Source organism: Lepus europaeus, chromosome 4 (genome assembly GCF_033115175.1).
Source record: "Lepus europaeus isolate LE1 chromosome 4, mLepTim1.pri, whole genome shotgun sequence".
NCBI lineage: Eukaryota > Metazoa > Chordata > Mammalia > Lagomorpha > Leporidae > Lepus > Lepus europaeus.
The window spans coordinates 165,840,680-165,867,069 of record NC_084830.1 but is presented as its reverse complement, the minus strand read 5'-3'; the positions used below and the strand labels follow the sequence as shown (position 1 = coordinate 165,867,069).

The following is a 26,390-nucleotide window of genomic DNA, read 5'->3' as shown; positions in this document are numbered from 1 at the left end:
TGTACTTTGGAAATTTATATTCATTAAATAAAAGATAAAAATATAAAATAAAAAAAATAAAGATATAGGCAAAATACATGAACAGATTTTTTTTTTTTCCCAAAGAAGACATACGGGGGCTGGTGCTGTGGCGCATCTGATAAAGCCACCGCCTGCAGTGCTGGCATCCCATATGGCTGCCAGTTTGAGTCCCAGCTGCTCTACTTTCCATCCAGCTCTCTGCTATGGCCTGGAAAGCAGCAGAAGATGGCCCAAGTCCTTGGGCCCCTGCACCCACGTGGGAGACCTGGAAGAAGCTCCTAGCTCCTGGCTTTGGAATGGTGCAACTCCTGCCGTTGAGGCCATATGGGGAGTGAACCAGCAGATAAAAGACCTCTTTCTCTCTCTCTTCCTCTCCTTCTCTCTCTGTGTAACTCTTTCAAATAAATCAAAAAAAAATCTTTTTAAAAAAAGAAGACATACAGATATCTATCTGCTTATGAAAAGGTATTGACATCAATAATCATCTGGGAAATGCAAATTAAAATTGCAGTGAGATATCACATACCACTTGTTAGGAGGAGAATATAAAAAAAGGCAAGAGAATAGCATCATAAATGCTGCTGTATGAATGAAAGGAATCCTTGCACACTGTTGGTGGGAATGCAAGTTGGTGCAGGCATTATAGAAAGCACTATAGGATTTTCTTCAAAAATGAGAACTACCAAAAATTCCTAATTTGGGTATAGCTCTAAAGGGAAAAAATCAGTGTCTCAAAGAGATAGCTCTTCTCCTATCTTCTTTGACTCAATATTCACAAAAGCTAGGACATGGGAACAATCAAGGTGACTACAATCCAGAATCCTCTCATGGAAGATGGATGAAGAAAATCTCTCTCTTTGCATGTGTGTTTGTATATATCTATGTATACATATTATATATAGTGTATATAACTCCTTTATTATAAGCCATAAATAATGAGCATACACACACACATGCACGTAGGTAGTTCAAACAACAGAAGTCACTGTGTACTTACACCCCATGTGGGATCTGTCCTTAACGTGTTGTCTAATGTGCAGTGATGCTATAACTAGTACTGAAACATATTTTTACACTTTGTGTTTCTGCGTGGGTACAAACTGATGAGATCTTTACTAATTATATACTGAATCGATCTTCTGTATATAAAGATAATTGGAAATGAAAGAAAAAAACCTGGTGTTAAATTGGAAATGGCATAGAAAATTAATTAATTAAAAAATTATGTAGGATCTCTGTCTTTAATGTGTTGTACACTCTTATTTAATGCTATAACTAGTACTTCAACAGTATTTTTTTTCACTTTGTGTTGCTATATGGGGGCAAACTGTTGAAATCGTTACCTAATATATACTAAACTGATCTTCTGTATATAAAGAGAATTGAAAATGAATCTTGATGTGATTGGAAGGGGAGAGGGAGCGGGAAAGGGGAGGGTTGTGGGTGGGAGGGAAGTTTTGGGAGGGGGAAGCCATTGTAACCCATAAGCTGTACTTTGGAAATTTATATTCATTAAATAAAAGTTTAATAAAAAAAAAACTTTATACATAGTTTTCCAATAATGCTTTCTGAAGAAGCCTAGTAAAGCCAAAGGAAATTATCTAAAATACAAATTGAATAATAATTAATATTTTAATCTACTGTGACAAATTACACATGAATTTCAAAAACTGTTGACTCAAAAATAAATTATCTTATATATCACATTTTCTTCTGAATTACCAACTTGTCCAGGAGGACAACTTCTGGGGGATTTCACTTGTTTTCTATTAAATTAGTATTGGTCCATAGATTAGGAACCAAATGTAGATGTTGAGGCAGTTCCCAATCGTATCAATCACAACTCTGCATCCAGTGACCAAAGGAATCATCACTGGTTAGTCAGTAGACTTGAAAACACAATGAAATGGTCTGGACCAGGATTCCATCCCTCACTGGCCTTCACATGTCTCCCAACAGGAATCCATGAGTGCTCAGGCTTCACTACCTTACAGGTGCTTGTGAAGACTGCATGGAACATCTCAAAGTTGCATCACCAGTGAATGAAGCTAAAGACTTTGTCTACCAATCCCAGCCCACACTCACTTGTGGGCGTCTCCTGGTTGTGAGACATGGCCAAAGTGCCCCGTGCCTGTGAGGAACACACACCTGCAGCCAGATCAGACCCACAAGGGGAAAGTCACAAGCTCCCACAGGAAGGTGTCAGGCACATCCACTGGCTAACAATGGTGTCTGTATACCAACACCAAAACCTCTTTAGCCTCACTAATAGCATCAATTTCATTCATTTTACACCTTTCCACTTCTCTCTTGTTCCAGTTTAAATTCCATTTTCCATTGTTACTTTAACATCATGAATCTTCAAAAAGTTCCCTGAAAATGCACATTATGATGAGGGAGGGGAGGTGTTACAAAGCTTCCTGTTCCACAGTGTAACCTGGCTTTGGGATTTCTCAGCTCTGCAGTCTCTGGACACACAGACGGCTCTACTATATCCACTAGCCAGCCTGCTGTGTGCTGGGACTGTGCCAGGTGTGACTTTTACAGATGAGTAGAAAGCCAGCATTCAGAGGTGGCAGAGGCATGAGTTCAAGCTCCTTCTGACCCCATGCCAGTACTTGTTTGACCTCATTCCAACTGCTCTGAAATCTCACATCTCCAAAATTGGTGAGGGACTGGCCACTAAGTGGCAGTCTAGTTCAAATAATTATTTTAAAGATTACAGTTAGTCAGCTTCCTTTAGCTCCATGCTACATAATTCCAGATGCTGCTCAGGTAAAACCTAAAAGGAAACATCTAAAGGAACTGCACACACAGCACCAAGAAGAAGTGGACCACAGCCCAGTCCTTGTCTCCCGACTCCCAGCTTAGTTCTGGAGCAGAGGCCCTGTGGTTAATGAGCGTGAGGGCATGGCAACAAATTTGTGGAACATGGAATTAAAATATAAGCTTTTTATGGAACAATTTTTTTAGACATCCATGAATAATTTTTATAGCATGCAATTTCCATTAACTTTTTGAAGAATCTTTATTATCAATTTAAAACCTTAGCCAAACACATTTATGTATTATCATTCAACTCAGATTGTGGAGTTAAAATGTTCATATTTTTAAACAAGCACTTGGAGATAAATAGACAATGTATTTTGAATAAAATTCTTGAATAGGAAAATTATGTCTTCAGTCTTAATTTCGTGTCATGAAGGCACTTGGCACTTGAACTCAAGTGTTGCTTTGTTCAGGTTCTCTGTCACAGCGACCTTACTCATCTGTGCATTATCCTTTCTGTCTTGTTGCTATTTAGCTTTGTATCCATTTGAGACTCCAGACATAGATATGAAAATGGGATCTCAGAACTACAGTGCAGACTCTGATGCTACTCTGTGTGATCCACTGTAACTCAGGAAGCTTCGAATGCTCTAATTTCTCCTATATAAAGTGAAGAACTTATTCCAGATGGTTTGAATGTATGAATTCCCAACCCAAGACTCCATGATCCATCATCCAGCTTTCCAGGAAGTCTCCAGGTCTTTGATTATTTATCTATGTATAAGCTTCACAAAAACAATAGAAGTGATAAGCACAAAGAAATTCCATAAATATGTATTGATTTTGTATTTTAAAGACTTTTTTTTTTAATTTTTGACAGGCAGAGTGGACAGTGAGAGAGAGAGATAGAGAGAAAGGTCTTCCTTTTTGCCGTTGGTTCACCCTCCAATGGCCGCCGCGGTAGGCGCGCTGCGGCCAGCGCTCCACGCTGATCCGATGGCAGGAGCCAGGTGCTTCTCCTGGTCTCCCATGGGGTGCAGGGCCCAAGCACTTGGGCCATCCTCCACTGCACTCCCTGGCCACAGCAGAGAGCTGGCCTGGAAGAAGGGCAACCGGGACAGGATCGGTGCCCCGACCGGGACTAGAACCCGGTGTGCCGGCGCCGCAAGGTGGAGGATTAGCCTATTGAGCCACTTACTTAGAGTAAATAACCAAATTATATCATGGCTGAAGTAATCTACTTGCCAGCCTATTGTGCGCTGGGACTGTGCACAGAGAATACCTGAAATAATCTCTTTTAAAATATGAGCCAGGGGCTGGTGCTGTGGCATAGACAGTAAAGCTGCCGCCCACAGTGCCAGCATCCCATATGGGTGCCAGTTCCAGTCCCAGCTGCTCCACTTCCGATCTAGCTCTCTGCTATGGCCTGGGAAGGCAATAGAGGATGGCCCAAGTCCTTGGGCCTCTGCACCTACATGGGAGACCTGGAGGAAGCTCCTGGCTCCTAGTTTCAGATTGGTGCAGCTCCAGCCATTGCAGCCATTTGGGGAGTGAACCAACAAATGAAAGACCTCTCTCTCTCTCTCTCTCTCTCAGCCTCTCCTTCTTTCTGTGTGTAACTCTGACTTTGAAATAAATAAATAAATCTTAAAAAAAAAATGAGTCAACATGATTTTTGATTTACCTGAATTTTTTGAACTTTATGCTTTTTTGTTTTTATGTTTTTCCTTTACAATTTATTATTTTCATGTGCTTAATATATTAATTTCAGTTTTTAATTTCCCATCTCATGTAAGAGGTATATTTTATTACACATTGAAACTACAAGTTCAGGCTTGACAGCGTCATTGCATATTTCTGTTCATTAGATTTCTGTTGTAAGCATGTGGTCCACTGACGGGTAAGGCTTTTTCCCCAGAAGTAGTGATCCCAGGATCACAAGTCTCTGATTCTCTCAAAATGTAATTGGTGAACTGGGATTGCAGTCCTTGTGGAGTTGCCAGGATAAACAAGCCATCCCCTAAATCTAGGCCGTCTATCCCTATTGGGAGCCTTTGTTCTCCTCCATTCCCTCTCAGAACTACTCATTATTTTAGGTTTGGTGTATGGTCACTCTGTGGGTGTCACTTCCCTGACCCTAGATATGCAACAATACAGAAGAAGCAGGCCATGCATCCTACTTCCTGCATATCTGTAAGGGGCTATCTGTTTCTTTTTGCCCCAATTAGATTCTTATATTTTTACATTATTTTATATTTTTGCTATTATTACCTGAGATTTATCATTGGAAGCACAGAAAAATATTGAACCAGAAAAAGACAATCCAAGAAGAAGTTGGCCTCTCCCACAGCATCAGGTATTCTAAAAGATTCTAAAAGCTGTGGCTTGTGGGTTGCAAACATGAATCACAAAGTCTCATGTAGAAATGTCCATAGTTTTGCTAACTTTTATTTTAAATTTTTATTTATTTTAAATGAAATGTAGAAGCAGACAGAGAGATCTTCCACTCACTGGTTCATTCCCCAAATACCTCAACAGCTTGGGGTAGGCCACTCACTGGTTCATTCCTCAAATATCTCAACAGCTTGGGATGAGCCAAACTGAAGACAGAAGCCTTGAACTCAATCTGAGCCTCCCCATATGGGTAGTAGGGAACCTGTTGACTCCCAGCATGTATATTAGCAGGAAGTTGGAATTCGTAGCTGAGCTGGGACTCCACCCAAGCACTCTGATATGGGATGCCTGCATCCCAGGCAGAGTCTTAACCACTGCACCAAATGTCCACCCCCATTTTTACTCTCTTTTGTGAGTAACAGCAACTTAGTGGATGTGAACTTGTTGATTGATTACAGCCAAAAATCATAGTATAAATTAAACATATCCTTATACTTGACCCCTTTCCAGTCCAGGTTGTTCCATGTTTGGGATTATGTAGGTTTGTGAAGGAGTCAGGTGAAACTGCCTGTTCCAAGTCTCAGCCAGCTGCTCAGATGAGGTCAGATCATCAAACAGAATGGACAAAATGACTCCTCACTTTAAAGAGCAGCACTTGGCAAACACTGACAGCAGAAACTGACGGGATTCTTTCCCACTGATAAATTTTACTGGCTACTAGTGCCCTTTGTGAGGGAAGGAAACATAATTTTAAAACATTTTTGCTGGTACCTGTGACATTATACCATGAAGAAAGCTTTGAACTTTTTCAGATGATTGCTGTAGGGAAATATTTTCTCTTTCAATTTCACTGGTTCTTTTTGTCTAATTTTCATTATAGTATCTCCAAAACTGAATTCATTGCCTGGCTCATGGATTTTTCAACAATTACTTATTATGGTGACAATATTTAACATGAATTTAATATCTTACCTAAATTTCAAGTGCTGAGCCATAATTGTTACATGTATGTACAAGGCTTTACAACAGGTCTCTTGGACTTACTCATCTTGCACAAGGACATATTATACTTGTTAGACAGCAGATCAAGTGAACAAGTATGTGATAATGGCACAAGATCTAGAAGTCAGGCAGAGATTTTTCTCTGAATTTTGGCCTCAGAAAACCCGTTTCTCTTCTGAGTTCAGTCTTCTTGTTTACTTCCCTAGCCCACAGTGCTAATCTAGGGAGCTAACAGGCTGCAGCAAACAAAGAATCCCATAAACACATAAACATACTTTATGACTCATGCTGCAGAAAGGGCCATTGATCCACTCACGGATCATGATCACCACTCAGGTGAGCTTTGCTTTCTCTCCAGATTGAGAAGTCAAGCTCAAGGGTCTAACAGCTTTTGAGCAGCGGGAAGGAAAATGCAGTGCCAGGAACTTGAGGAAGTAGAAAGATGATTGATAAGTACAGTTATTAAGACCTTGTCCTGAGAAAATGGCATGGGCCTGATATACAAAACATAAAATCAGGGACCAACATTGTAGCTCAGCAGGTTAAACTGCTGCTTGTCATGCTGTCATCCCAGATCACTGGTTTGAGTCCTGGCTGCTCTGATTCCACTTCAGGATCCCTGCTAATGCACCTGGGAAGCAGCAAAAGATGGTCCAAGTACTTGGACCCCTGCCACCCACATGGGACACCCAGCTGGAGTTCCGTGCTCCTGGTCCTGGCCCAACTCTGGCTGTTGTAGGCTTTTGGGACTAAACCAGTGGGTGAAAGACTCTCTCTCTCTCTCTCTCTCTCTCTCTGTTTCACTCTCACTCTGTCACATTGTCTTTCAAATAAATAAATAATTTTTTTTTAAAAAGAAAAAATGTAAAAATAAACTAACTATTTTTCCAAATTCCACTTAAATCAAAATTGAAAATATGTTTATCTGAAAGACAAGCAAAATGTACCCATGAGGAGAAATAACACTCTGTGTATCAATACAGAAGATAATATACAAATAGAACCAGACAATATCCATGTATTCAGAAAGTCACATACAATCTTGTATAAACCACATCTTAGCTCCTTTTTTTTTTTTTTTGAGTTTTGTAACTACTGAGGGAAAATAATAAATCTTCACCTTCCAGTTTTTTCAGGCTAAGGAAAGATTGTGTGTGTGTGTGCGCACACACAAGAGAGGGAGAGAAAAAGTCGGAGAGAGATAAGAAGAGAGATACTTTGGAGGGTGTGTGATGGGACGATTCTTTGATTCTCTTACAATGACAGGAGGGAATGAGAAGGATGGGCAGACTGACTGATAGCAGTTTACAGTACACACACAGCCAGAATTCCTTAGCATAATAAGGGAGTTATTTTTAGTCACTTTAAAAAATAATAGATAATTAAATAATATGTATCTTTAAAACTGCTACCTGAATGTTTAATAAATTAGAGAAATGTGGCTGGCGCTGTGGCTTAACAGGCTAATCCTCCGCCTTCCGGCGCCAGCACACCAGGTTCTAGTCCCGGTTGGGGCGCCAGGCCAGCTCTCTGCTATGGCCCGGGAAGGCAGTAGAGGATGGCCCAAGTGCTTGGGCCCTGCACCCGCATGGGAGACCAGGAGAAGCACCTGGCTCCTGGCTTTGGATCAGCACGAAGCGCCGGCCGCAGCGGCCATTGGAGGGTGAACCAATGGCAAAAAGGAAGACCTTTCTCTCTGTCTCTCTCTCTCTCTCACTATCCACTCTGCCTGTCAATAAATAAATAAATAAATAAATTAGAGAAATGTTTCAATTGCCTGAAAATTAATTTATCTAAAAATTTAAATTTCTGAACAATCATGGGTGAACACATTATTACTCTTTTCAAGCACACCTTACATATATTTTTAACATTGATAGTTTTATTTGTATTTATTTATTTTATTTTTATTTATTTATATTCTTTGTTTTGAAAGACAGCATATATACCTCAAATACACAGTATCTGTCAGTTACTTGGCATATGTCAAAATAAAATAGCTTCTAAAGTAATTTTCTCTCTTCTCTCCTTTCATAATCTAATTTGAGAACTATTCCTATGCCAGTGTTTATTCCTGTATATTTAAAGATGGTTCATGTTTCACTGGCTAATTTGATAACTTTAAGTTCTATTTCACTGCCACATGCAAACAGGAAAGTAACAATTCAGTTTTTTTTTTTTTTTTTCTCATCAGATTCTCTCCTGGCCCTGGTTAACCTCCATTCTAGAGCTTTATGCTATCTGACTACCGCCTCTTCCTGAACTGTTACCAATTCTCAGTTGTGTGTATTTCTGACTCTGGATGTCCTCATTGCTAAATTAGTCTAAATACCGTAGGCTGATTCAGCTTTGCTCTCTGGAAACTGTATTTGGAATCATTCATTTATGTGCTAAGAAGGTGGCTACTTAATGGTTTTCATTTTTCTGTATTATCCTTGGAGGATACTGCACCTGCACTTCCATACTTTAATTTCAGAGTTAATAGAAGGAGGTGGCACCTCTTGCTTGCAGATACGTATTGAGGAAATTCTACAGGTGCTATAATGTGGCACTGCAAACAGCTGGGGATTGCCAATGTTGAGCTCCTGCCCTTCTGTCCCTAGGATATTCATCCTTTTGTGAGCTCAAGCTGTGGAAGATGGAGGAAGCCAACAACAGCTCTGGAAATGGCTTTCTACTTCTGGGGTTTTCAGATCAGCCCCAACTGGAAAGGTGCCTTTTCATCATCGTTTTGCACTTTTACATCTTTAATCTTCTGGGGAACACAGCCATCATATTGGTGTCTTGCGTGGATGCCAAACTCCACACACCAATGTACTTCTTCCTTAGCAACCTCTCCTGTGTGGACATCTGTTTCACCACAAGTGTTGCCCCACAGCTGCTGGTTACTATGAGCAAGAAAGACAAGAGCATGAGCTATGGAGGATGTGTGGCTCAGCTCTATGTGGCTATGGGGTTGGGTTCCTCCGAGTGCATTCTCCTGGCGGTCATGGCTTATGACCGCTATGTTGCAGTCTGCCGGCCACTGCACTACGCCACCATCATGCACCCCAAGCTCTGTGTTGCCTTGGCCAGCACAGCATGGCTCAGTGGACTGGTCACCTCTCTCATTCAGTGTTCCCTCACTGTGCAGCTGCCCCTCTGTGGTCATCGGAAACTGGACCACATTTTCTGTGAGGTGCCAGTGCTCCTCAAACTGGCCTGTGTGGACACAACTTTCAATGAGGGAGAACTCTTTGTGGCCAGTGTAGTGTTTCTGATTGTCCCTGTGTCACTCATCTTAGTCTCCTATGGCTTCATAATCCAGGCTGTTCTGAGGATCAAATCAGCTGCAGGGCGCAAAAAGGCCTTCGGGACCTGCTCCTCTCACCTGGTTGTTGTCATCATTTTCTATGGGACCATCATTTTCATGTACCTGCAACCAGCCAAAAGCAGCTCCCAAAACCAGGGAAAGTTTGTCTCTCTTTTCTACACCATAGTCACTCCACTTCTGAACCCTATTATCTATACGCTGAGAAACAAAGATGTGAAAGGAGCCTTGAGGGCAATGGTAATAGGACATGCTTCGGGGTCAGAAAGGTTATGAGCTGGATATCTGGCACTAGATGGTTTGGACTAAGTACTCCTCTGTTCAGTGCCACAGATTAGTTCAAAATCTGCAGTTCTGCAAGAAGCTGAGGTACTCAAGGCACAAAGATTCTATGCTCTCTACTGAAAACACTCAGCTCTTGCTCATCTATGACATCAAATTTCATATACCCATTTTTTCTACCTAGTATGGTGATCCATCGGTAAATTTTTGTTTATTCATTAAGGCTCAGCTGAAATGTTATCTACAGTTTCCCACTTTTGTGAAACACCATCCTTCTCACTCTGGGAAAAATTGTTTCCTAGTATATTTTGTATAGCATGTGATACATACTGCTGTTTCTATATGTTCACACATGTTAATATTTATATATTTGCCTATATATACAAATAGACTGAGCAATATGTACATAGAATAGATATGAAGTAATATATAACCATTTTCCCATTAATAAGGGGTACTATAAAAAACTCATGGAAAAAGGCAATTAGAAGCCAAGCTTATTTGGTGCAAAAATATTTAGAAATCCATGCACTTTTTCATAATACACACTTTTCATGAACTTTTCAAGACCTCTCGGATGACATTTTAAGCTGACACATGCCCCACTGCACTGGCTCATTTACAGCAGGAAAAACAAGTGTACTTAGAGTCATATTGACACCTTGATTCCACAGAATTGTGGGATGCATATAATGATTATTATTTTATTAAAGGAATCAAATAGGCAAGCTTGCATTAAACAATTCATGGACTTTTTAGATTTATTCTCATTTTTGCTTAAGTGTTTTAGCACTTTGTAGATAAAAAGTCTACCAAAAAGTAATTTCTTCTGGTCCTAAGAAAGAAGAAAGTGTTTCTTAAGAAGAAAGTGTTACTTATACAGTTTCATGCTTTAAAATATGAAATATGAGATCTCACACAAGCTCACATTTGTGCTTACAGTCAAATATTTGGCTTCTAAAATTTAAAAAATGGGATATTCAGATACAAATTAATAAGAACTGTATTCTTATATATGGCTACACTCTTAATTCCACAATACCTGATGCCCCCCGCCAACCGTCTTCATCTCCTTTATTCCACAAACAGATTGAACTTCATCAATATGGTAAGCCCAAGTATTTTAAGTGAGTTCTACAATTACAGAAAAAAATTGTTCTATCATCTTAATTTTACTCTACATTGTCATTATATACACAGCAGGGAAGAAAGAGCATGAAAATATGAGTGCAAGGAAAGCAAAAATACAGACAGAATGGAATCTGGTGAGGTGGCTTTAAATGAGTTAGAATTTTGATGGCAGAAAAGAAAGTGAGGTTCATCTATAACTCATGTTTGCATCAAAATGTTATAGCCTGTTTACAAATGATAAAATTCAAGCTTGTACCCACTGCCAATGGTAATCAAAGGTAAAATGGTGCACATAAGAAAAACAAAAAAGCCTCAGAGAGTTTACTGAATGATTCAGGGATTCTCCTCCAACCTTATGGTGTCCAATTTACCCCTTTAAACATCTGAAACAAATAAAACAATGGATAGTCTGTTATCCACTCTAACCGAAAAGAGAGGGGTATGAACCTGGTTGAGTTTGTCTTGTAGAATATTACTATGTGTATTCTCCCATCAGCTTTGGAACATGCTAAGGAAAGCATGCTTTCATTTCCAAGGGGAAATAACTTCTACATTTATATAAGGAAACTTCACATTTATAAATACATCAATTCCTTATAATCAGAAAAACATGACATAGGAAAGAATGTGCCTAATTCAAATCAATTCAAATGGTATATTGCATCTACAACACAAAATGAGGCATCTTTAGAAAGTAAAGCTCAAAGTGAAAAGATGACCAGATATAAAGTAATGGTATCAACACAATATATAGAAATAACTATATAGAGAATATATAGAATATATACAGAAGTAACAAAGAAAAAAACAACGATATTTTCACAGGCAAAATAAGGTAATAGGAAATGAAACTCCACCGAAAAAAAATCAACTACCAAACACAAAAAGTTGCAAAAATAATTAAGAATAGAAGTTTAGATAGAATAAATAAGATAAAGTTGAAAATTTTAGCATTAAAGAGATAATAGATGTTTCTTCTGGAAAAAACAAACAAACAAACAAAAGTAATAGAGGATGAGTGGGGCCAGTGTTGTGACACAGAGAGTAAAAAGTGACCACATTTGGCTCCAGTGCATAACTCCAATGCTCCACTTCCAATCCAGCTCCCTGCTAATGGCATAGGAGAAGCAGTGCAAGACAGCCCAAGTGTTTGGGCCCTCGTCACTAGATGAAGTCTTGAATGAAGCTCCTGGTTCCTGGCTCCAGCCTGGTTTAACTTTGACTATCATGGCCACTTGGGGAATGAACCAAAAAATGGAAGATCTCTCTGTCTCTGCCTCTCTCTCTGTAACTCTGACTTTTTTTTTTTTTTTTTAATTTTTGACAGGCAGAGTGGACAGTGAGAGAGAGAGAGACAAAGAGAAAGGTTTTCCTTTTGCCGTTGGTTTACCCTCCAATGGCCGCTGCAGCTGGCGCACCGTGCTGATCCGATGGCAGGAGCCAGGCGTTTATCCTGGTCTCCCATGGGGTGCAGGACCCAAGTATTTGGGCCATCCTCCACTGCACTCCCTGGCCACAGCAGAGAGCTGGCCTGGAAGAGGGGCAACCAGGACAGAATCCAGCACCCCGACCGGGACTAGAACCCAGTGTGCCGGCGCCGCAAGGCGGAGGATTAGCCTGTTGAGCCACGGCACCGGCCGTAACTCTGACTTTTAAACAAATACATTTTTAATAAGAATAACTGACTCACAAGTGTTGCTACATTTCTGCAATTTGAGAAACAAAATTTTTAAACAATAGAGGTGAGCAGGAAACATGCAAGACAAGTTTAAAAATACTTAAATGCAGGTGAAATGACAATATAGTTAAAAACGCTAGTAAACATTAATTCCTCTCTTTAAATTAGCATTTTATAATAATTTGCTTACACTGCTGGTGCAATCACTGTTCATCTACAATTTTGTACTTTCCTCTTTGCGCTCACATTATGGCCTTCTCTTATGACTGAAAAATCTTCCCCAGTATTCAGTTTATTAAATTTCATCCTTATATTAGATACTCTAGATGCTTCCATTTGTTTCCTTTTGGATTAATAATCACTTTGAGCAACTTTTGACACCTGTGGTCTATGTTTAGATTATGTATGCATCAGATATTTCATAAATACAATCATTTAGCCTAAAGCAGGGACATGTAAGCCAATTTACATCTATTACAGTGTTGTTTGGAGAACACCTGTGCCATTATGACTCCAAGAAAGGGCTAGTCCTGTATTACAATTGTTTTAAAACTACACAGTGAAAATAGTGAAATGGATATGCATGGTTCCGGCAACCCTCCAAACACTATGAAATCTTAAAAGGTGCATTTTTTTTAAAGTTGAGGGAAACAAACAGAAAACAATGCCTGCTACACACAAAATTCTGAACAGTCATGGAAACAGAAAGCATCAGAGCTCAGACAAACCGAGGAAGCCACAGCCACCCCTAGCCCAGACGGCCAGGACAGGAGATGGAAGCACTGTGGGCCTTGCCCCGGATACAGACACTGACCTCACACGTACATGGGCTCGCTCATGGCGCTCAGAGGAGCAGAGGCGGATGACCCCTAGCCCGTACCTGTCAGGACCAACCAGGCTCGGTCACCAGTGGAGGGGCTGAGGAGGAGGCCATGGTCAGTGGGCAGCAGAGGGGCAGAACTTCTGTCCGCTAAGTGAGGAGGGGGCTGTGGTCAGTCAGAGGCGGGGCCAACAAGGACGACGACTTCCGCCCACACTGTGAGAAGGAGGCCATGGTCAGAGGATGTGATCAGTCAGAGGTGGAGGGGTCGAGGATGGCAACTTCCGTTCCCTGTGTGAGGAGGCGGCCGGAGCGGAGCAGGATGACCCCCGTCCTTGGTGCCCATGAGGAGGCAGTAGTTTCCAGTCAGCAGTTGTGTCTACGCAGGGGAAGGCGAGGACACTGAATCCAAAGAGGAGTCAGAAAAAGCATGGCCTTAGGGCTGTGCCAGTGACCCACAGCCAGGCCACCTGCCTCTGGGAGTTGGGGCCACACGTTGCAGTACAATGACGTTTCAAAGAATAAAAAACAAGAAGGAAAGGAGGGAAAAGAAACGAAAGAATTAATGATGAGCAAGGCTTCTAAACAAAGTCATAGTAAGAACTTTTAATTTTTTAAGATTTATTTATTTATTTGAAAGGCACAGTTACAGAGAGGCAGAGAGAGAATGAATTAATCTTATAACCACAGGTTCACTCCCCAAATAGTCACAAAAGTGGGAGCTGGGCCACTCTGAAGCTCTTTCCTGGTCTCCAATGTGGGTACAGGAACCCGAGCACTGGAGCCATGTTCCACTGCTTTCCAGGCCATAGCTGAGAGTTGGATCGTAAGTGGAGCAGTTGGGTCTCAAAGTGGCTCCGTATGGGATGCAGGCACTGCAGGTGGTGGCTTAACCAGCGATGCCACAGCAACAGCCCCTAAGAGTTTTAAAAATAACAGGAAAGATAAAAAAAATAGACAACTTAATTACCTTTAGTGAAGTATGATTAGCAAATATATTTGTAGGTGTGTGGGTTATGGAGTATAATGTGTTGGTGTGTGTATACCTTCTAAATTGATTACCAAAATTGAACTAGAAAATGTATTATCTCACAGAGACTGAGTTCAGAAATGTTTTGGACTTTGGGGAAAAGAAGATGAAAGTGCATGTGCTTTAAAAAGTTGATGGAAAATGTCTCCTGGATGTTTTGAATATCCCTCACTGTGTGTGTGTTTATTAACACAGGAAAAACACTCAAAGGTGTAGTGGCAATGGTGTGCCAGCTGACCATATCCCCCCCCCCCCCCCCCGCCCCCAAGGAGCAAACAGAACGGTTTGGGTGGTTTGTAGAGTTTGGCGATTTCTGTAGTGTAATACTACATCCATGACTAAATTCAAGCTCCCAGAGTGATGTCATCAACCCCCGAGCTGGGATGGGTTGCACACATCTCTTCCCTTACTTGCTCCCCTTGCCCTGCCCCCAACAGCAGTGCAAGCTTGCTCTAGTGCACCAGGCACAGTTGAGGCACTGGATCATACTTCAAGGAGGAGTAAACAAGGAGATGTAAATACTACAAAATGATAGAAAGCAGTTCCCCTGAGTTGAAGAGAGACAGCTGTCCTCAAATTCACGTGGGCAGTCTACAGTCTGGGCAGGGTAGCATAAATGCCTGAAGCCAGGGGAGAGCCCCAGAAGGAAGAATCTTTTGAGGTTTCATCCTTCCCGTCCTTGTTTTTGTTCAGATTCTCATCTTCAAGCTGAAAATAGATAAAGGTAAAATAACATTACAGATGATGTGCTACATTGCTTAAAAAAAAAAAAAAAAAAAGCCCTTCGTCAGCACACTCTTCCATACACCTGAACTGTTTTTCTCATTTCATTGAATTGTGCACCCATGTTCTCTTGCACATCTGAGTTTCCTTGGGAACCTTATTTTGCATTCCCCTTTCAGGCATTTTATAGAGTTCCTTCATGTTCTGTTTCTGGAGAACTATTGCTTCTCTTTGGAAGTAAATAATTGTTGCTTTTTCATGCTTCTTGTATCCCCAGGTTGATGTCTGTGCATCTGGTATAATACTTCTTCCAATTGCATGAAGAAAGCTTGATAGGAAGAAACATTTTCTTTTAGATGAGGTGTCAGGAGCCTGTTGGGGGAGTGCATTGTCTTTGCAAAAGACAGGTAGCCTCTATATGATTTCTTCAGCGTTGTCAGCATTAGTGGTGTCAATCAGGTCTCCATAGTCTGGGCTGCACATGTCCGTGAAGGTGGTGGTGTGCCTCTGAAGTGAGCATGGGTTTGCAGAGTTCCATGTCCCAAGGACCTGCAGAGTTGAGCATGTATACTGCCTGGTCTTTTTTTAAAAGGATTTATTTATTTATTTGAAAGGCAAAGCAACACAGAGAGAGGTACACACACACACACACAATGATCTACTGTGTTCAACTGTACAGTAGAACATAGGTAGAGTAACTTTAGTCAGCAATAATGCATTGTATATTTCAATGCAGCTAGAAAGAAGATTTTGAATGCTCTCATCTCAAATAAATAAATAAATGCTTATGGTGGTGGATATGCCAATTATTAGATTTGATCATTATACAATATACCTCAATCATACATCCCATCGTACCCTACAAATATGTACAATTATTATTTGCAAGTAAAAGATTAAAAATGAATGTGAATACAAAAATTATGTTAAAATAACTTAAAATGGATCACAGAAATAAATGTAAAATTTGAAACTGTTAGACTCCTAGAAGTAAGCAGGAAAAGGTCTAGATGACCCTGGATTTGGCAATGACTTTTAAAACCAACAGTAAATACAATCCATGAAAGAAAAATTGATAAATTGGACTTCATTAAAATCATTTTTTTACTCTGAAAGACTTCACCAGACTAGAAGAAAATATTTGTAAAGATTTAGTTTACACAGAAATATTTTACAAAATATAGAAGTACTCTTAAACTCAACAATAAGAAAATAACTCAATTTTACAAAATGGATGAAAAACCTTGACATACATTTTGCCATAAATATTATATAGAATGCAAATTAACACATGAAAAGATACTCAATATAATAAGTATCCAGGGAGTAAAGATCAAAACAATGAGCTACTATTATACATATTTTAGAATAGCCAAACTTTGTAACATTGACAACACCAAATGCTGGTGAGAATCCAAAGCAACAGGAACTCTCATTTGTTGCTGCTGTGAATGCAAAATACTACAACCATTTTGCAAAGCAGTTTGGTAGTTTCAATGACATAATCTTACCATATGATCCAATAATTATGCCCCTTAGTATTTACATAAAGGATTTGAAATGCCACATCCACAAAGATACCTGATATGAATATTTCTGGGAGTCCTATGTTTTTTAAGATTTATTTATTTTATTTGAAAGACAGAGTTACAGAAGAGCAGAGGCAGAGAGAGAGAGAGAGAGAGAGAGAGAGAACTTCCATCCACTGGTTTACTCTCCAGATGGCTGCAATGGCCAGAGCTGTGCCGATCCAAAGCCAGGAGTCAGGAGCTTCTTTTGGGTCTCCCACGGAGGTACAGGCGCCCAAGGTCGTGAGCCATCCTCTACTGCTTTCCCAGACCATAGTAGAGAGATGGATTGGTAGTGGAATAGCCAGGTCTTGAATCGGTGCCCATCTAGGATACCGGCACTGCAGGCAGCGGTACCTGGTAATGACACAGAGCTGGCCCTGGAAGTCCTATTTTTAATTGCCAAAACTTGGACACAATCAGGTTGTCCTTCAGTTGGTGAATGGATAAATTGTGGTGCATCTGGACAGTGAAATTGCTAAAGAAATGAGCAGTTGGGGCCGGCGCTGTGGCATAGTGCTTGTTCATTCCTGAAATGCTCAAAAAGTCCAGGACCAGGCCAGCCCAAAGTCAGGAATCAAAAACTCAATACAGGCCTTCTACATGGTTGGCAGGGACTCCATCTTCTGCTGCCTCCAGAGTCTGCTCTGGTGGAAACTGAGTCCGCAGCAGAGCGGGTAATTGAACCCCGATACTCTAATGCAGGCTGTGGTATCTTCACTGCTGGTGTAAATGCAAACCCCCAGTATTTTCGAGAGGCTATGATAACTACCTTGCAGCATTATCGTCAGAATCAGATACTCAGACTCTGAGAAAGCACAGTTATGCGCTTGGAAGCCTCAGGTATAATTTTGTATGTCATTTTTATGTATGTTCTTTAAAAATTATGTTAACGTATTCTATTTATTTGAAAGGGAGAGTTACAGAGAGGGAGAGAGAAATATAGGGAGACCCAGAGAAAGAGGTCTTCCATCTGCTGGTTCACTCTCCAAATGACTACATCGGCAAGGGATGGGCCAGGATGAAGCCAGCAGCTTCTTCTAGGTCTCCCATGAGGGTCAAGGTCCCTAGCACTTGGATTACCCTCCACTGTCTCCTTGGCTCATTCGCAGGGAACTGGATAGGAAGTGGAGTAGTCAAGACTGGAACTGGCACCCATGGTGGCAGCTTAACCCACTATGCCATGGCACCAGTCACTATATATGTTCTTAAGTGCTTTACTCTTATTTCTGCAAACCCCACCTTTCTTCACTGTGTCGTATGTGGCAGAGATTTTTTGGTTAAGATCAAATGTTTTGACTGAGAAATGGCATGTGTCCATTACCCTCACAGACTGGGCCAGAACTAGTCTCATGGCCCTGCTTGACCAGGGCATGGGTGAGCACTCAAACTCTTTCATTTGAAGGCAGCCTTCCCATGTGAGAAGGGACTCTCAGGCAGCTGTTACAGGGCAGAGATGGGGCACTGTGTCACTGTAGGAGGCCAGTTCCCTCAGAAAACCCGCTGTATGAACTTGAGTGAGCAGGAGATAGTCCTTGTGGTTTCTGTGTCCTGGAGAAGTTGGGATCGCCTTTTCTGCAGGTTAAGCCTAGCCTGTGCTAAATGAACAGTTCCCCCTGAAGTCTTTTCTGGTGGTTCATATCCCCACTGGACTTGGAATGGGAAAAATGAAGTTCTCTTCTTTGCTCCACCTCTTATTCAATTGAATCTACCTTCTCATGGGTTCAAATAAGATCTCATATGTGAAGCAACTTTGCAAACCAACAGGTCCTGTAATGATGGAAGGGATTGAATATTTTGAATGGTAGAATCACTTGATATGTACAACAATCATGATATTCATATTTTGGGAAATGTTGCTATTTACAAAAACAGTTTTCCTTATAAATAAATCAAATGTGTAAAAGTGCATTACCATATCATTCCTGGATTGATTTTTTCATATATTATTTTATTTATTTTAAAGGCAGAGAGATGATAGAAAGACATACAGACACACAGTCTGGGATCTTCCATCCACAACAGCTGGATCTGGGCCAGGTCAAAGCCAGGAGCCCAGAACTCCATCTGAATTTCCTATGTGGGTAGCAAGAACCTAACTGTTTGAGTCATCATCTCCTACCTTTCAGAGCTGCAGGAACCTACAATCGGGAATGGAGCTGGGACTTAACCCAGACACTCCTTATGGGATGCAGTCTGGCCCATCTGTAGCTGTTAAGAAGAAAGCAAAGGATGGGAGATCCATGTCTGTGTATCTCTGTCTCTATCTCTTGGGCTTTCAAGTTAAAATAAATAAATAAATAAATAAATAAATAAATAAGTAGTATAGATGTTGGAGCTGGCACTGTGGTGCAGTTGGTTAAAGTCCCAGCCTGCAGCACCAGCATCCCATATGGACGCTGGTTCGAGTCCTGGCTGCTCCACTTTCAATCCAGCTCTCTGCTGTGTGCTGGGAAAGCAGTAGAAGATGGCCAAGTCCTTGGGCCCCTGCACCCAGGTGAGAGACACAGAAGGAGCTCCTGCCCCTGGCTTCAGATCAGCTCAGTTCTGGCCACTGCAGTCATTTGGGGAGTGAACCAGTAGATGGAAGGCTTCTTTCCCTCTCTCTGGCTCCACCTCTGTCTGTAACTCTGTCTTTAAAATAATTAAAAATAAATCTTAAAAAAATAGGTGTTAAACTACAACAATTATTAATATGCAGACTTTAAAAAATGTGTGGTAATTACTCAATTTATGTTTCTACCATATGTGATTCTTATAATGTCCCTAATGAACATCTTAAAAGTGGAGGCTTAGAGAGTAAAATAGAAAACAATTTTCCAAATCCTCAAAACTGCGGAGGGACAGCTGGGGTTTGAATGTAGAAATGGCTACTAGACATCATACTGTTAATCTCAGTGTTGTAGTGACCCATGATATATGGCAGTTGTTCATACCCTGCCTTTCTGATGAATATATTTATGTATCTTAAAGTTTTCAGAGGAATGATTTCCATCCATTCCTCTGAATTTCTCTCAGAGCTGAACACAGCAGTGTGTATGTGTGTGTTATCAACAAAGAGAATGGGGTTGCTTAAAATAGAGGATAATGTCTCTGAGGTCTGCACAGATGCCCCCAATATTTCAAATGACAAATATGTATTTACGTTCTCTAGTTTTTCTAGTTCATTAGCTTAATAACCATTTACACATCTTCACTGGTAACACCACTTCTAGCTGTTCAGTCCTTGTGTCCATTATCAAATTTTAATTGGCTCCATTTCACCTGTGCTCTGGAGATAGTTTCCTATCTGTAGTCACCGTTGGGCAGCCTGCTGTTACTGCATGGGAAGGACTGTTTTCCCAGGGGCTTTGCTGGGGATGCACAGGAAATCACAGCTGCCCCACTTATAAAAGTTGAGTATCCTTGATTCTTCTGAAAGTATTTTCAAGTGCTGTAAGCATGGACAATCTGGGGAGGTGGCGTTGATTCCTTGACTAGAAGTTAACAAGAGAAACCTTGATTTGCATCTCTAGGACAATCACACACAATACCTAAGGGTGAGAACACTGTGATTCCTGTTGACAATGTCCTCCTTTGATACTTCCCTCTCATTCACACTTTGATTTCCTGTTTCACTTTGCAATATTATTTTCTCTTTAGAAATAGAAATGGAATTCCAGTTAAAAGTACAGTTGGAGAGGATCAGTGCAGAAACCCAACTTATGGTTTCATGTGAAACAATTAGTAATTTCCTTAAAGGAACAGAAATCTTGCTACTTATTTTATAATAGTTGTTGTCATTTCAGATGTCCACATTGATATTAGAGAATGTGGCAGATTCATGTCCAACATATGGAACCTGCCTATAGCTTATCATTTTATCTTTATGCCATCTTCACTGATTCAAAATTTTTGAACCTTTGTTTACCATTTGCTTACAAGATGTTCAGAGACTATGTGAACAGAAGTTCCAGAAAAGACTGAAGATATCAATAGTAAAACAACAACATGCAAGTAGTTGATGTGTGTGTGTGTGTGTGTATATATATAAATGCATGTATGTTTGTGTACACATATATGAAGTTTTATAAAGATATTACTTTGGACACGATTTTATGGGATTGGCATTTGTTTTTGCCAGTAGTTATATATGGACTTTATTCCTAGCTGAATCTTCAAGGCTTGTTTTCATATCTTTTTGATTATTTTTTTGTTATAGTCAAAATACATGTTTGAAAATCATTGAATGCATACAGTGCTCATTCCAAAAAAGAGATATGTGGTGAAGGCTAAATGATCACTTAGCTAAAAATGAGAATACAAATTTTATATTTTTGAAAACTTGTTCCTTTGAATTCTGTCACTATATTTGACCATCACCAGAAAACTAATGCTAAAAGCCTTTAAATTGGTTTTGTTGCAAAATCAAAATACAGGGATTCATAGCGCCTTTGTTCACTTATTTCAACTTAAGAGATCCTGATAGTTTCATCCCTAATGGGGTATTAAGAGCAGATGTGTACTCTAATTTTTAAAATCAGCTCAAGTACACAAGAACCCAAATGTTCTAATTACATTTAAAATAAACTATGGACCTTATTATAAACATAAATAGATCATATTGTCTAGGCTGGACACACATTAGAATTTACAGCTTTCTGTCCTATGTTTAGGTGTTTAATCTATTTCACGTTGAGTGTGTGTGCGTGTAAGGGTTCAATCTGATTCTTCTATGTGTGCATACTAAGTTTTGCCAACATCATTAATTGATGATATGTCCTTTCACCAGTGTGTGCTCTCAGCACCTTTGTGGAAGATCAGTTAGCCACATAGATGTGGATTTATTTCTGGACACACTATTTATTCTGTTGGTCCAGATGCTTGTTTTTTTAAGACAGCATCATATTTTTATGACTGTGGCTTCATCACTCAAAAAATTTTATTAGGGAAATATAGTGCTTCCAGTTTAATTCTTCTTGCTGAAAATTCCTGTCAAGATTTTTTGGGTTCCATATTAACTCTAGATTTTATTTCTATTTGTATAAAAAATGTTGGGTTAATATTTTTAGGGGCTGCATTGTGTGTAGCTTTTTAAACTGGATATTGTAACAAATTATTACTTACATTCTATGAACAAGGGATGCCTTTCCATATATTTGTGTGTTTTTATTCACTTATTGGTATTTACACTTTTCAGTGCAGAAATACTTCACCTTGTTAAGTTTATTTTTTAGTGTTTTACTATGTTTGATGCTTTTGGAAAAGTGGTTGTTTTCCTGACTTCATTTTTGAATATTTTGTTGTTCATATACAGAAATGCAATATATATATGTATATATATAATTTTTTCTCACAGTTTTTCTGAGTTCATTTTTCTTGAAGCAGTTTTTTTGTGTCTGTTAAGTCTTCAGAGTTTTTCACATTTGCTCATATAACTTTATTTTTTCCTTTCCATTTTAACACCTTTTGTTTGTTTCTCATGTCTAATTGCTCTGGAATGGACTTCTAGTATTACTTTGAATAGAAGTGGTGAGAGTATGTATCCTTGCCAAATTTTAGAGAAAAGTTTTCGTTTTTTCATTATTGAGTATGATGTTAGTTGTGAGCTTTTTTTAAATGATCTTTATTGTGGAGGAGAAAGATTTTTCTACACATAATTTGTTGACAAAGTTTTATTATAAATAGTTAAATTTTATGAAATGTGTTTCAGCATTTATTGAGGTTATTGTGTGACTTTTATCCTTCAATCTGATAATGTTGTGAATCATACCTATTGGCTTGCTTATGTTGAAACTTCCTTTCAATCCAGGGGCTTTCGTATGAATGTCTCTCAAGGATATTCATCTGTGTTTTGTTTTGTTGTGATGCCTTTGTCTGGCTTTGACACTGCATGATGCTGGTGTCATTAAAGTAAGTTTCAAAGTATTTCCTCTTTTATGTTCTTTGGAAGAGTTTTTAAAAGACTGCATTAATTCTTCCTTAAATGTTTATTGGAATTTATCCACGAGACCATCTGATCTTAGGATTTTCTTTGTGGGAATGTTTATATTTTCAAATTCAATCTCATTATTTGTTCTTGGTCTGTTCTGGTTTCCTATTTTTTCTTAATTCAGTCTAGGTAGATTGTATATTTCTGGAAATGTTTCACTTCTGATTATCCAATTTGTTGGCACATAATTGTTCATATAGCCTCTTATGATCCTTTAATCTTTGTGGCATCCATTATAAAACCTCCTCTTCTTTTCTGATTTTATTTATGCACATTTTCTCTTGTCTTCTTAGTTTTTCTTTATGAGGGTTTGTGGAGTTTGTTTACATATATGTTTAATAGCCTGCTTTTTGCTATTGTTTTTCCATTCTCAAGTTCACTTTTCCTCTGCAGATTCCAGACTTAACAGCTGCAGGCAAATTCCTTAAACTACTATTCTCCACATATATGGATATATTGACTTGTATATAACAAACACTGTGAGCATATTTATAGTACATAGATGCATATGTATTCAAACTTATAAGTAAATACCTATACGTGATGATAAGTACCCCACACTCAAGGCAGGACACAGCCATAAACACAACGTTCCCTGGAGAGTCCTGACTTATGCACATGTTTTCCTCAGAGGAACATGCCAATGGTAACCAGTTCACCCTTTATTAAAACAGTGAAAATTATGGGTTGGTTGTTAGTGTGGAAGCTGAGTAGCAGGGCTGGGCCTCACTCCTATATAATCAGATTGGAGTGCCCCATCCTTTTTAGCACCTTTAAATGATAACCACTTCAGAGTGGTAAGAATGTAGGCAGATTTAAAAGGTGAAAAAATGGACTTGTTAGTTGCATTACATAGGTTAGGTACATTAAATAGAAGTAAACATTATCAAGGAAAGTGTTTAGGTCACTTTATTGATTAGCTGATAATTATTATTAAGCTATGGTTCCCATCTTATGTGACCTCTTTTTTTTTTTTTTTTTTTTTTTTCCAGATCGACCAGGCTTTCCAGAAAATGGCCAATTCCACTGTGGTGACTGTGTTTCTCCTTGAGGGCTTTGCTGACACACGGGAGATTCAGATCCTGCTCACCATGTTATTCCTACTGACATACTTGGGCACCCTGCTGGGGAACCTGCTCATTGTCACCGTCACCACTGTGGACCGGAGCCTTCACACCCCCATGTACTTCTTCCTCAGGAACCTCTCCATCTTGGACATGTGCTACATTTCTGTCACTGTCCCCAATGCCTGTGTCAACTCCCTCACTGACAACAGAGCCATTTCAGTGGCTGGGTGTGCAACTCAGATATTCTCGGTCATCTACTGTGCATATGTGGAGGTGCTGTTTCTCACCACCATGGCCTGGGACCGCTATGTGGCCATCTGCCAGCCTCTCCACTACTCCACTACTGTGAATGACCGATTCTGTGTACAGATGACCCTGGCTTCCCTACTCAGTGGCCTCATCTATGCAGGCGTGCACACTGGCTACACGTTCCAGCTGCCCTTCTGTGAATCCCACGTGGTCCGTCAGTTCTTCTGTGACATCCCCTCTCTGCTCAGCCTCTCCTGCTCTGACACCTCCAGCAGTGAGCTCTTACTCCTGCTCTCTGTTGTGCTGGTTGTTGGTGGCTGCTTCATCTTCATCACCATGTCATATGTTCGTATATTCTCCACCGTGCTCAAGTTTCCAGCCCGAGAGCAAGGAAAGGCCTTTTCCACCTGTGTCCCACACATCCTTGTGGTGTTTGTCTTCCTGAGCTCTGGCGCCTGTGTGTATCTGAGGCCCTCTGTGACCTCTAAAATGGTTCAGGACACAATTCTTTCTGTATTCTACACTGTTGTTCCTCCATTCTTGAATCCTGTCATCTACAGTCTTAGAAACCAACAGATAAAGGGAGCTATAAGGAAAAGAATACTACGGAAGTTTTATTTTAGAAAATTATAAGGATCTACTTTAGATTTATACTGGGAAGTCACTGAGATTCAAACTTAAATGTATCTATATCTATGTCTCTCTCTCTCTATATATATGTATGTATGTATATATATATCTGTATCTATATCTATATCTTTATCCTTATCTATACCTGTATCTATATTCATATCTACGTGTATGGAAGATGGGAGTTTGGTGGATCAGTTAGGCTGCCGTTTGGGATGCCCACATCCCACGTTGGAGTGTCTAGGTTCAAGTCCTAGCTCTGCTTCAATTCCAGTTTCTGATAATTGTCTGTCCGTTTCTGTGTCTCTGCCTTTCCAATAAATAAACACTCCTGGTCTGGTTTCTGTGTGCTATATTGCCCACACCCAGTTACTCCATTGAAATCAGAGTGATCCTTCTTGTAATTATGAGTGTATTGCCTAACCTTTCCATTGCTCTTCCAGGAATTATAGCATTTTGTAGCATTTGCACATGTTAATGGATGGATATGAATCAATATATTGATTCCAAATAATTTTCGAATAGGTACACCTATGATTCATCAAATATTTAGTAATTTTTATAATTTCTCAAAAGAAAACTTAATAAAGGAGTGACTTCTAAGGCATAAAATCTGGTTTATGCAATATAGTATAACTATAAAAATAATATGATACTCAGTCAAAGTAATTTAAGTGTTTAAATCCAAAATAATTGAAACCTAAAATATAATTTAAATCAAAAGTAATACTGTAATCTGTTGTGATTTTTTCATACATGGTTTTCAAAATTTTTCAGACCAAAATAAACTTTATCTTTCAGTTCCCTGTTTTCATGAACATTTTTGAAGCCCTCTCGTGAATCCCAAGTCCATGGTTACCATCTTACTCAAATGTGAAAAGTCGAAGCTTTTCCTCTCAGATCAGGAACAAGTTGAGGATGCCCCTATTGCCACTGCTGCTCAACATGGCAGCAACAGACCCAGGTAGAGCAATTAGAAAAGAGAAATAAATAAGAGACATTAAATAATCTCTGTTGTGAAACAATATAATTTTTTGTAAAGATTTATTTTTTATTTATTTAAAAGAGTTGCACAGAGAGAGAAGAGGCAGAGAGAGACAGAGAGAGAGAGAGAGGTCTTCCATCCGATGGTTCACTCCCCAGTTGGCCGCAATGGCTGGAGATGCACCGTTCCGAAACCAGGAGCCAGGAGCCTCCCCTTGGTCTCCCACATGGCTACAGGGGCCCAAGGACTTGGGCCATCTTCTACTTCTTTCCCAGGCCATAGCAGATAGCTGGATAGGAATCAGAACAGCTGGGACTCAAACCAGCACCCATATGGGATGCCAGTGCTTCAGGCAAGGGCATTAAACTGCTGCGCTACAGTGCTGGCCCCACAATATAATTTTATATATAGAAATTCCTGAAGATTCTGCCAAAAATGTTAATTTTATAAATGAATTCAGTAATATTGCAGGACACAAAATCAGCATACAAATATCACTAGTTTTTCTACACATTAGCACTATATTATCAAAAAAAGAAATCAAACATTATCTTACAATAGCTTCAAAATTAAAATATTGGAAATAACTTTAATCAAGGTGATTAATCTATAAGCTAAAAACTGTAAGAACTAAGCAATTCAACAGTAAGTAACTAATTCATTCAAATGGACCAGTGATCTGAATATACACTTCCCAAAAAAAGACATGCCAATAATTAATAGATGCATGGAAACAAAATCTGTCAACATCATTAGTCAT

At 39.7% G+C, this 26,390-nt stretch overlaps 2 protein-coding genes across 2 annotated transcripts; both read left to right on the top strand.

Annotated features, from left to right (window-relative positions):
- Positions 1-8,815: 8,815 nt before the first annotated feature.
- On the top strand, positions 8,816-9,772 carry LOC133758881 (olfactory receptor 2G6). Its single transcript, XM_062190015.1, has one exon. The coding sequence runs from the start codon at positions 8,825-8,827 to the stop codon at positions 9,770-9,772; it is 948 nt and encodes a 315-aa protein (XP_062045999.1). The 5' UTR covers positions 8,816-8,824.
- A 13,940-nt stretch (positions 9,773-23,712) lies between these two features.
- Positions 23,713-24,648, top strand: LOC133758639 (olfactory receptor 14C36). The gene has a single exon (XM_062189843.1). It carries the CDS (start codon positions 23,713-23,715, stop codon positions 24,646-24,648), a length of 936 nt encoding a protein of 311 aa, XP_062045827.1.
- The last annotated feature ends 1,742 nt before the right edge of the window (positions 24,649-26,390 follow it).